At 44.3% G+C, this 11,954-nt stretch overlaps 1 protein-coding gene across 1 annotated transcript in view; it reads left to right on the top strand.

Moving 5' to 3' along the window:
• Window positions 1-1,807: 1,807 nt before the first annotated feature.
• ADAMTS12 (ADAM metallopeptidase with thrombospondin type 1 motif 12) overlaps window positions 1,808-11,954 on the top strand; it is a 449,533-nt gene continuing 439,386 nt past the window's right edge. The window contains exons 1-2 of the mRNA XM_049861860.1: window positions 1,808-2,196; window positions 9,304-9,665. Of these exons, the coding sequence (XP_049717817.1) occupies window positions 2,070-2,196; window positions 9,304-9,665 (489 nt within the window). The 5' untranslated portion in view covers window positions 1,808-2,069. The remainder of the gene's footprint in view (window positions 2,197-9,303; window positions 9,666-11,954) is intronic.

Below are 11,954 nucleotides of genomic sequence, written 5' to 3'. Positions count from 1 at the left end.
CTGAAAAATACACGCAGTTAATTTCCTTGAACTTTTGCCTTCCCTGGTGCTCTTAAGTGTTTATTAGGAAAGCAATGAATTTTTTTATGCTTTATTTGCCAGCGAAACAGTGGGAGCTCTTTCTTAAGCATCTTAGATATTTCATCACAGTTTATGTTTTTATATGGAAAATACTTTATCAAATGAATTAAATCACTACCCAAGACACTCTAATGATTCCTGTATGTCAGTATTATCCTTCCCACTTTCTGTGCATGAGGACACTACAGTGGACATTAAGGATGACAAACTTATATTTGAATCCACTTAAAGGTTTGTGGCTTGATTAAGTTCTTAAATTCTCTGAATCTCCCTGCCCCACCCTGGCTTTTTTATTTTATAGCTCTGTGATCTTAGGCAAGTTACTTAACCTTTCGGTATGTTCACCCATCTATAAAATGAGGATAATGATAGCGGCTACTTCATGGAGTTTCTATGGAGATTAAATAAAGTAATACAACTGTTTAGTACAATACCCAGTGTGTAGTCGATGTGTAATGAGAGTTAGCTGTCCTTAGCTATCATTCAGCTCTGGGATTTTGCATGTCTTATGCTACCTTTCCTCAAAGGCAGCATATTTGCATTGATCAGGCATACTTTAGAGACTATACAGTCATGCACAGTTCTGCCCTCTGTAGTGAACATACCAGAAAGGTTGTTGGTAGCTGCGGAATCAGTTCCGACTCACAGGGACCCTTTGTACAACAGAATGAAATGATGCCCGGTCCTGCACCATCCTCACAGTCATTGCTATGTTTGAGCCTATTGTTGGAGCCTCTGCGTCTACCTCAGTGAGGGTCTTCCTCTTTTTCTCTCACTACTTTATCAAGTATGATGTCCTTCCCATGGACTGGTCCCTCCTGATAACATGTCCAAAGTATGTGAGACAAAGTCTTGGCATCCTTGCTTCTAAGGCTGTACTTCTTCCAAGACAGATTTGCTTGTTCTTCTGGCAGTCCATGGTATATTCCATATTCTCCACCGACACCATAATTCAAAGGCATCCATCCGTCTTCAGTCTTTCTTATTCATTGTCCAGTTTTCTTGTGCATATAGGGTGATTGAAAATACCATGGCTTGGGTCAAGTGTACCTTAGTCTTCAAGATGACATCTTTGCTTGTTAACACTTTAAAGAGGTCTTTTGCAGCAGATCTTCCCAACGCCATATGTCAGGAGAGATGGGGTTATACAATTGGAAAAACGTCACAGAGACTTGGAAACTCAGAGAAGGCCCAGTGACCCACAATCATTTGGTCCAATCATTTTACAGATAAAAGGACTTGTTCAGGGTCACACTAGTAGATTAGCTGGGCCTTCTCCCTTTCTGTGACAAGGCAAAGAAAAACTTGCCCATGACTTTTTCAAAGGGAAGTCCTAGCCCTGCTGGAAGAGAATGCCAGAGAAGCACGACTGGGTGAGGAGTCTTGGTAGAGCAATGTTGGGCGAAGTTCAGGAACTGGAAGGAGAACGGCATGAAGGGGGCAGCACTGAGCTGGGAGGATGAAGGGAGTGGGGTCCTCTCTTCCCCAGTCTGTGCTCAACTTTTTCCGCTGGTATTTCGGCCAAATGGAGGGCCGACCTGGGAACCTCTCACTTGGTGCTTCCTCAAGTCCAGCTGGCTGCCTCCTCCTCCGCCCAGGGTGGCTCTCCGGGCCTCCCCTATTTGGCCGGCTTGGCCTGGGCTCTGGGCGGGGCTGGAGAGAGCAGGGGTGGGAGTCCCGGAGAAAGATGCGATCTGGGCGTGCTGAAGGCAGAGGGGTGGGGACGTGGGGTGGGCTGCGCCCTCCGCTCCGACCCATTCCACACCCCTCAGAACGCAGACACTGTCAGAGTAGGGAGGGGGACAAAGGTACCTAGCCCCTTTCTGCTCAGAAAAGCAAAGGGAGGTCGTGGGCCGTTTCGCAGCCGCTGGCTCTTCACTCCTAGACCATGCACCCCTGCCTCTGCCGGCCCGGCCCCAGGAGAGGACTCGATTTCTCGAGCTGAGGGCTCAAACTTTTGTATTTTCCTTTTCCCCGACAACTGAATCATGCCATGTGCCCAGAGGAGCTGGCTTGCCAACCTTTCCGTTCTTGCCCACCTCCTTAACTTTGGGACGCTCTGCTATGGGCGACAGCCTCAGCCAGGCACGGTTCGCTTCCCGGACAGGAGGCAAGGTTAGTGGCTTCGCTTTATTTCCTTTTAAAACAGTGGTGTGAAGAGATGTGGAGACTTGGTGGCTCCCCTTTCCCTTCCCCCACCGGGCTGAACTCAGATTCTGCAAAGCCGTGTGTTGAGTTGTTAGGGAATCTGGGCTGAGAGCTCAGGAGCAGAGAGTTTCAGAATTCACAGTATTGAAGGTGGTTCGTTAATTGGGATCCCTTTTATACGGATGACACTGCAGTATTTGAAAGACCCCGGAGGTAGCTGGTAACCTCCTCTCTCTCTTTCTCTCTCTCTCAGCTTCTCTTTCTTTTGTCTCCTCTTTGAATGGTGCAATGTTTCAACCGCTATTTTTCAATTCTGGACATGGAAAATCATTTTATTTTTTTAAAAAGTTTTAACTGTCCACTCTGAGCCACGCATTGGTTCCAGTTAGTTTAAAATTTCTGGCCAGGGAAGTGCAAATGAAATTCCAGCCCCCTGTTGAGCGAGCTTGGCTGTGTTTTGGTTTCCTGGAAAGATTTAGGTTGTGTTTTTAAACATAACAGTCCTTTTGGGGGAAATTTATCTTGGTAGGGGGTTACCACTCTCTGCCCTGCCTTCCTGATCACAGCGGGCTGCCTCTCTTTCTGAAGTTCCTGAAACCGCAGTGTTGTAAGAGCATTGGAAGAGCTGTAACGGACAATGTCTTGTTGCTGTTACTAGTATTTTTTAAGCATAGCACCCTGAGCAGGGTGGTACTGTTGCCTCTGCCTTTTATCAGGCTTGGAAAGGCAGGAGACACTTTCCTGTTTGGTGGGGAGCTCCTCGTGCCTCTGGGGGAAGCGCAGTCACCGCAGCAGTCAGACCACTTGTACTGAGCATGTACCGTGAGTCACGATTGTTAAAGACACTGTGTGTTAGCTCATCTGACACTGAAAACCACATTAGGAGGTACAGGTACTATTGTCCCCTTCCCTGTTTTACAAAGAGGAAGCTGAAGGTTGCAGAGTTTATGGGTCTAGTTAATGGTGGAGCAAGGTTTTGAAACCACGTAGCCCAACCCCAGGGGCTGAACTCTTACAATCAAGCAGCACTGTCCCTTAGCAATAACAGAGTAAAAACCAGCCGCCATGGAGTTGAGTCTGATTCATGGCGACCCCGTTTGTGTCATAGTAGAAATGTGCTCCATAGGGTTATCAATGGCTGTTTCTGCAGAGGTAGGTTGCCAGGCCTTTCTTTATAGTCCGTTTCAGTCTGGAAGCTCCCCTGAAGCCTGTTCAGCATCGGATCAGTACCGGTTGCTGCTGAGTCAACGCTGACCCAGGATGACTCCATATGTGTCAGAGTAGAACTGTGCTCCACAGGGTTTTCAGTGGCTGATTTTTTGAAAGTTGATTGCCAGACCTTTCTTCTGAGGTGCCTCTGGGTGGATTCAAACTGCCAACCTTTTGGTTGGCAGGCAAGTAAGTTAATTGCACTACCTAGGATCCTCATAATAGGTTAACACACACACACACATACAACCACTGGATTATTCCCTAAGTCTTGTGTTTGCTGACTGTGCTCAAGTCTTGGGAAGTGTCCTCCATAGCTTTGCCATGTCCATTTGATTCCCAAGATCACTCAGGTGACAAACATCATTTAAAATTTCTAAGCAAGGTTTTCTGCCCACCTTGCAAAGTTCAAACGCTGCTGGAGAGCTCATTTGCCGTGGCTTCAAGAGCTCCCAGAAGCGGTTTCTCCCTTTGCTTTACTTGGAAGCTGTAGGCAGCAAATGCCGGGGTTAGATGTCAGTCAGCCAGCGTATGCTTGTGTAAACGTTCCAGATGCAGTCTCCCACCCCCAAGTTTAAAATAGCAGCGTTTGTTGTTCTTTGAAAAACAGTCCCTTTGTGAAAAGTCTCTCTTCTCTTCTACGGCAGCACAAACAAAGCCTGCAAGCACTTCCCAGGGCATTTGGAGATGATTTGGTTCAAAGACACACATTCTCCTGGGTTGGTTTTCAGCTCTGCTTGCTCCACAGCTTCTTTGTGAGCGAATTCAGCTCCGTCTGGGACAGACACTGCTGCAGCCTTGCTTTCTTCTTTTGGAAAATGGGAAATGGTTATTTTCCTTAGTCACTGTTAGGGTCAGGTGTGGAGAGTATTTGTTATTGAAAACTAGCTCTGAGCTTATTAGAGACGAATACGTATTTAGGTTTACAAAGGAGAATGTTCTGAGCAGACTTCCTTTTAGTAGTCCTAAGGAGATGGGGACATTGGTGGTTCAATGGTAGAATTCTTGCCTTCTGTGTGGGAGACCCGAGTTCATTTTCTGTCCAATGCATCTCGTATACAGCCATCCCCTGTCTGTAAGTGATGGTTTGCGTGTTGCTATGATGCTGAACAGGTTTTAGTGGAGCTTCCAGTCTAAGACAGACTAGCAAGAAAGGCCTGGTGATCTACTTGTGAGAATCAGCCAACAAAAACCCTATGGATTACAATGGTCCACAACCAATCATGGAGACGGTGCAGGCCCATGCAGTGTATCATTCTTTTGTGCATGGCACCATATTTCTGCATAATTGCTATAATTGTTAAGTATACTTATACATTATTTTGACATATCAATCTACATAAATAGTATATTTAAAGCAATTTTTAAAAAACTTAAGATTGATTTGAAAGTGTACTTGTTGTTCTCCATTTCGTGACTACCTGAATGTATTATAGCCAATTTAGGGATATGACAAATAAAACACATTCAGTTCTTTCAATCTTGTTCAGTACATCATAGTTCATTTAACTTGGAGTATATATTCTATTCAGAATTCACTTAAAAATTATCTGACTTTAATTTGTATTCTCCTTAATTTGATCGGTAATGACTTTTGGAAAAATAATCTGTTAGAAGAGGTATTTATTTCTCTGCTTTGACAGAGATGCAGAGACTTCCAGATGTAACAAGGTATTAAAATGGGACTTTTCCTTTTGTCTGTTTTTGCTCAGACCTTAAATCTGTGGGGAAAATGGGGTTAATTTCCTATACATTTTAGAGAGAAATTCCATTCATGTGTGCAGGGCTTGCAAAGAATTTGATTCTAAGCCCTTTGCTTTCCTCATGTGCACATACATAAACCAAAAACTCATGGTGACCCCACGTGATATACTGCTCCATAGAGTTTTTTTGGCTGTAATCTTAATGGAAAAAAAAAAAAAATTGGCTGCTAACCAAAGGGTCGGCAGTTCAAATCTGCCAGGCGCTCCTCGGAAACTCTATGGGGCAGTTCTACTCTGTCCTGTAGGGTCGCTATGAGTCGGAATCAACTTGACGGCACTGGGTTTTTTTTGGAGGTTTTAATCTTAATGGAAACAGATCATCAGTTTTTTCTTCTGTGGTACCACAGGGGTGGGTTCGAACTATCAACCTTTTGATTAGTAGCCCACTGCTGTCAAGTTGATTCTGACTCATAGCGACCCCATAGGGTTTCCAAGGCTGTAAATCTTTATGGAGGCAGGACAGATCTTTCTCTAATGGAGCTGCTAGTGGTTTCAAACTGCCTACCTCTTGGTTAGCAGTTGATAGCTTTAGCCACTGTGCGACAAGGGCTCCATTTCTGATTAGTAGCCAAGCACAAACTGTGCCACCTAAGGATCTTTTTGTCTGTACATAAGGGAAGGCTTAAACCAAAAGAACGAACAAATCTGTCTTAGAAGTACAGCCAGAATGCTCCCTAGAGGCAAGGATGGCGAGACTGCATCATGTTGTCAGGAGGGATCAGTCCCTGGAGAAGGACATCATGCTTGGCAGAGTACAGGGTCAGTGGAAAAGAGGAAGACCCTCAACGAGGTGGACTGACACAGTGGCTGCAACAATGAGCCCAAGCATAACAACGATTGTAAGGATGGCTCAGAACTGGGCGGTGTTTCGTTCTGTTGTGCATAGGGTCGCTATGAGTTGGAGCCCACTTGACTGCACCTGACAACAACAACAACAAGGGAAGACTTAAAGATAAGAGGAAAGATACTAGAGAGAGAATAAGTTCAGGAGAGAGTTAGAATGCTGGGGAGTTTCCCTCTACTCTCCATGGGGTTCTTTCCCCCAACTTAAGGCAAGTGAAGAAGCCTTCAGAGACCTCAGAGAATACTATGTGGGTTTGGGGAGCATGGCTAGACTGTGACTGGAATGACCTCTGGTGACAGAGCCATGAACATGACTCTACCAAAAAAGGCCTGCTTCACCTGAGTTTGGTGGGGCAAGAATCATGGTTATTCCTGTGGGCCAGAGTTGGACCCATAGAAGGGAAACAGACTTGGATCATCTTGAAAGGGCCTTGCCAAAGGTGATACCCTGTAGGAGTGAGGTGGCTTCAATTAAAAGACGAATGGTGGAAAGGCTGGGGGTAGAATCGTTAAGTGGCCAGTTGAAGGAGAGATAACCCACATTGAGGGACCTAGAGGTGGGATATTACCAGTGACAGAAGTCTCCCCTAGACTTGCATGAGCTCACTTTGAGAGAAGGAGTGAGCATTTGGACATAGAACACACACAGAAGACACCGTAGTCAGATGACTACTATACCCAGTTGAGTAAGACATTTTCTGCTCCTAATTTACCTCCACTGCTCCAGCCCTGGAGGAACCACAGGCATCACTGTGAGTAGAAGAAGAAAAGGGCAACAGGGGAGAAATACTACCAAGCTGACTACATCTACCCTACCCCATCCCACCCTAGCCAATTCTCTCTTCAGGTCTGAACTTAGAAGGGCAGTGACACTCTAATGCAAAATAGATCTAGGTATTTTTGAGGTGTCAATGGCACAGGGGATTGAGTCAATGATACTCCTCAGTTCATGGCATACTAACATCATTAATTTGTGAAAAGCTCTTTTTTTTTTTGCTTTATTTATTGATGCATTTTTTTGTCTCCACAACCTACTCCCATTCCTCCCCATAGGAAACCACTTTAATGGATTCCATATGTATTTTTTGTTCTAGTGTGTTCTGGAAACTGGGTATTATTGTTTTTGTGTGCATGTATTTTCCATTACTGTAAATTGCTCTGTATTAACTTGTTCTGTTTCTTATTTTTCATTGAACATTGTTTCTTTAGATTATTTTTTTTTTTATGTTGCTGTGTGGTCTGTTGTTTTTAACAGCTGCAGTTAGAAGCAAGGGGTTTGGAATTTTTGACACCTGAAAGGTGATACTATTTGTTAGTGCCTGGGAGTGGAAACTCTGTGCTCTGCCCAATATTTTACCTAAGTTAAAGAAGCACGATTCCACAGAGTATGTCTGAAGGCAGCTGTCTGGAAAAAAAACAAAAACAAAACAAAAAAACCTCATCAAGTCCAGTTCTTCCAATTAACCAGCTACAAACATGTTTGCTGATCCATTGTGTTTTTGTTAACTACCTTCTAGCAGCTTTTGACTTACGGCTACCAAATACACAACAAAACAAAACGCACCCTGGTCCTGCGCCATCCCCACGATGCCTTGCCGATTGACTGTTGTAATCCATAGGGTTTTCATTGGTTGATGTTTTTAAAGTAGATCTATAGGCCTTTTTTCCTCGTCTGTCTTAGACTAGAAGCTCGTTGAAACTGTTCAGCATCATAGCGGAACGCAGGCCACCACAGACAGAAAGGTGGTGGCTGTACATGAGGCGCATTGGCTGGGAATCGAACCTGGGTTCTCTGCATGCAAGGCGAGAATTCTACCACTGAACCACCACTGCCCTCTCACTGATACATGAACTCATGAACTGATCATCGGTGATGTACAAGATCCTGGCCTCCAAAGGGGTTGGGGAGAAAGAGTGTAATAAACAAAAGGCAACGTAAAATCAAGGAATTCAGGGAGGTGCAGGAAATAAGGGTGCTGAGGGTTCAAAGGAGGGAGAGGGAGCTTCAACCAGGAACCTCAGGGGAACAAAGAGGGAAGATCTGAGTTAGGGCTTTAAAATATACACAGGATTTTGCTAGAGTAAAAGAGAGTTTCTAGTTAAGGAAATAACATGAACAAAGTAGCAAAATAACATGAACAAAGCCAGAAAGTGCAAGAGGTACAGCTAGAAAGTGACAAGTAGAATATTTGTTTTTTTCCCTGAAACAAAAAAAAGATTACCTGTTGCTCTCAAGTTGATTCCGAGTCATGTCAACCCAAGCGTGTCAGAGCAGAGTTGCGCCATTGGGTTTTCAACGCCGTGATCTTTTGGAAGCCAGTCGCCAGGCCTTTCTTTTGAGGAGCCTCTGGGTAGGTTTGAACCACCAACCTTTGGGTTAGCAGTTGAATGTTTCACCGCGTATACCACCCAGGGACTTCTTAGTTTATCTTACTAAGTGATTAAGAGTTTATTGTAAATAGCCTGTAATCCAGAGTGATGACTCATTCCCTCTGCTAGTTAGAAGCCTTGTTATTCTTGAACGTCAAAAATGAGGGGATAGTGCTGGGATTTAAATTTAGGGAAGTCAAAGGCTTCTATGCTGCTGTTTGTGGAACGAGCAAGTGTTGCCGGATTGCATTTTTAAAGGGGCAATGTTCATATTTTGAGCCTAGGCTTCAGATCACCCTAATGTATTCACGTACTACTTTATTGTGTGTATTTTGTAGAAAATACAGGTTCTTGGAAGTAATTTTGGTACATTATGGAACACTTATATTCTGTAATTGGTTTGGGGTTTGCCAGTGGATTTGATCGGGTTTGCTGTTTTTGTTTTTTCGTCTAACCTGACTTGAGGGGAAGTTCGTTAGGCATTTAAGCTCCTCATAATAGTGGAACTCTTTGATTTGTATTAATGAACTCTAGACTTGAAGTGCTTCTGCTTATAATGCTGACCATGACCCTTTCCTGAAAGTATTCTTCATGAATGAATTCTTGTCTTAATGTGTCTCTGGTACAATCAACCCCTGCTATCCAGAACTATGCCAGTGTCAGCTTAGACTCCCACATCACATCGAGGGAGCACCATGTGAACTGGAGTTGTTCGGAGAGTTTCATGTTGACCATATTTGTATGATGGAAAGGATCTTTACACTTTCAGTCAACAGTGGGGTTTTGGAATCAACAAGCTAGAATCTAAGCTCCAAATGGACGTGTGGTTGCCTTGCTACAGACCCCACAGGGCTCCCTCTCATTTTACCCTGTGTCTCCTTTCTTTCAGAACGTTTTCTCCAGGCCCTGCCTGAGTACCATGTGGTGGGTCCTGTCCAAGTGGATGCTAGTGGGAATTTCATCTCCTATGGCCTGCACCACCCCATCACCAGCAGCAGGCGGAAGAGAGATTTGGATGGCCTGGAGGACCAGGTGTACTATAGGATTTCACATGAGGAGAAGGACCTGTTTTTTAACTTGACAGTCCACCGGGAATTTCTTTCCAGTGGCTACATCGTGGAGAGGCGGTACGGGAACCTCTCCCATGTTAAGATGACAGCTTCTTCCGGGCCCCACTGCCATCTCAGGGGCACAGTTCTGCAGCAGGGTACCAGAATCGGGACTGCAGCCCTCAGTGCCTGCCATGGACTGGTGAGTGAATGTGTTGGTCAATTTCCTTCTCTGTCCTCAGGAGTCTAGTGACTCGGCCTGGGTATCAGCTACAAACAGGTTCACTGACATATACAAGATGTGTGAATCGAACAACTGTGGTGTATAAGATACTGTCCTCCAAAAGGCCTGGGGAGAATGCAGGTAATAAATAAAAGGCAATCTGGAAGGTACAGGAAATGAGGGTACTGTAGCCCCTAAGTCCAGGTCTTCCAATTAACCAGCTACAGTTTTGTTCATTGATATGTGAACACATATGAAATGAGCACTTGTGGTATGCAAGATTCTGGCCTCCAAAGGGGTTGGGGAGAAAGAGTGTAATAATCAAAAGACAATGTAAAAAATAAGGCTGTCATGGAAGGTGCAGGAAATAAGGGCACTGAGGGTTTCAAGGAGGAAGAGAGAACCTTAACCAGGAACCTCAGGGGAACTTTCAAGCTTGGAGGTAGCTCTGGGGGTGTTGTTGACTGACTGACTGGCCAGTAACTTTTGAATTAGGAAGACCTGAATTTGGATTGCCTTCAAGTCTTAATAATAATGATGGTGGTAACAGCAGCTACTACAATATAATAACTATGTGTATTTTATAATCGGAACTCACGTCAGATCTTAGACTTCATGCCTCAGTTTCCTCATGGGTAAAATGAAGATAATGATAGTACCCATCTCATAGAGCAGCAGTTGGAAAACTAAGGCCCACAGGTCAAATCTGGCTCATCTTCTGATTTTGCGAATAAAATTTTATTAAAACACAGCCAAGCCCATGTGTTTACATATTGTCTGTAACTGCTTTTGAATTGTAACAACAGAGTAGTTAGTTGAGTAGTTGAGACAGACACTGTATGGCCTGCAAAGCTGAAAACATTTACTATCTGGCCTTTATAGAAAAAGTTTGCCAACTCTTGTCATAGAGTATTGTGAAGATTAAATGAGTTAATATAAAGAAAAGTCCTAGAAGAGCATTTAGTAAACAATAGGCCTCCATAATTGTTGGCTGCAATCATTATTTTTATGCTTCTAATGTGCTAGGCACTGGAGTATGTGGTTTGTATACACTGTTTCCCCCGCCCTTTTTTAAACAAATGAGTAGGCAGGTTAATTTGAGCCTGAGCCTTTCTGCTATGATACGCTACATCTCAAAATTTGACCAAGCTTATTTTTCAAAATCTACATCCGTGTTTGAAAAATGAGTTTGGTCACTCTGCTCCTCTTTACTTCTAAGAGCAACACATCTATGGCCTCATGGGCAACAGTAGTGGTGAAAACGATGCTTCGGAATCATGTTGAGGTTTTTTTCCATGCCTGAGTGGGAGACAGGCTCCAGCACTGACAGTGCACGCTTGGAATTGACTGTCCTGGGAGAGATTCTGGCGTCTCCAGAATGGTTACAGAGGAGCCCAGGGTGTCGGCTTTGGCACCTGTGCCCAGGCTGGTTTGCCGAGTAAAACTGCTGGTGGTGCTGACATTCCTGCTTTCGGAGCATTTGTCCTCAATCCTCCCATCGTTGCTGCCAGTTTGCTGAGAATTGCTCTTCTTTATCATTTAGGGCTCCGTTTATCCCGTATCTGCATAGTTTGGCTTTGCTGGAATACTGTGGGAAAATTCATGTAAAAGGTTATACAACGTTTTAAATGGACCAAAAAAAAAAAAAAAAAGTCAGTTTCCTGAAGATCCCTGTGGATGAATTGCTTTGTACAATACATGGAAAGCCTTGCTTTGCTTTTTTCTATAAATCTGCTTTTTTGTATGTATGTAGCAGTTTCCATAATGAGATGGCAAACTACTTAAAATCATGACTGAGGCCTTTTTCTTCCTCTTCTTCTGTCTGAGCATGCTCAGCTGAACTAGATGAAATCCAGTTCCCTGGTTTTATCTTTTGAGATTGATCGCTATAGGTTAACATCACATTTGCCCTTTTTGATCCTGGCTGTCATTTCTATGAGACAAGCCCTGGAAGCTTCTGTATCTCCTGGTGTTCTCCAACCCGGGGAGCAGAAGAAAGAGTCCCCATTTCGAAAGGAAGCAATCCAGGAGACAGACAGGCAATGACCACACTGCTCTGGGAACTGCCAATGTGGAAACCCACGTCTATGCATGAAACATGCAAGCCCTCACGCTCTTCAGATCCTGGGCCATTTAAACATGTATGCCTTCCAGTGGGCTACAGCAGAGCTACTCAAAGTGTGATCCGTGGACCTGCAGCCCCCGTATCACCTGGCAGCATGGTAGAAAGGCAAATTCATGGGCTCCAGAGCTAGTCAATCCGAATCT

This window comes from Elephas maximus, chromosome 2 (genome assembly GCF_024166365.1).
Source record: "Elephas maximus indicus isolate mEleMax1 chromosome 2, mEleMax1 primary haplotype, whole genome shotgun sequence".
Taxonomy (NCBI): Eukaryota; Metazoa; Chordata; class Mammalia; order Proboscidea; family Elephantidae; genus Elephas; species Elephas maximus.
This window is presented reverse-complemented; position numbering and strand designations above follow the sequence as displayed.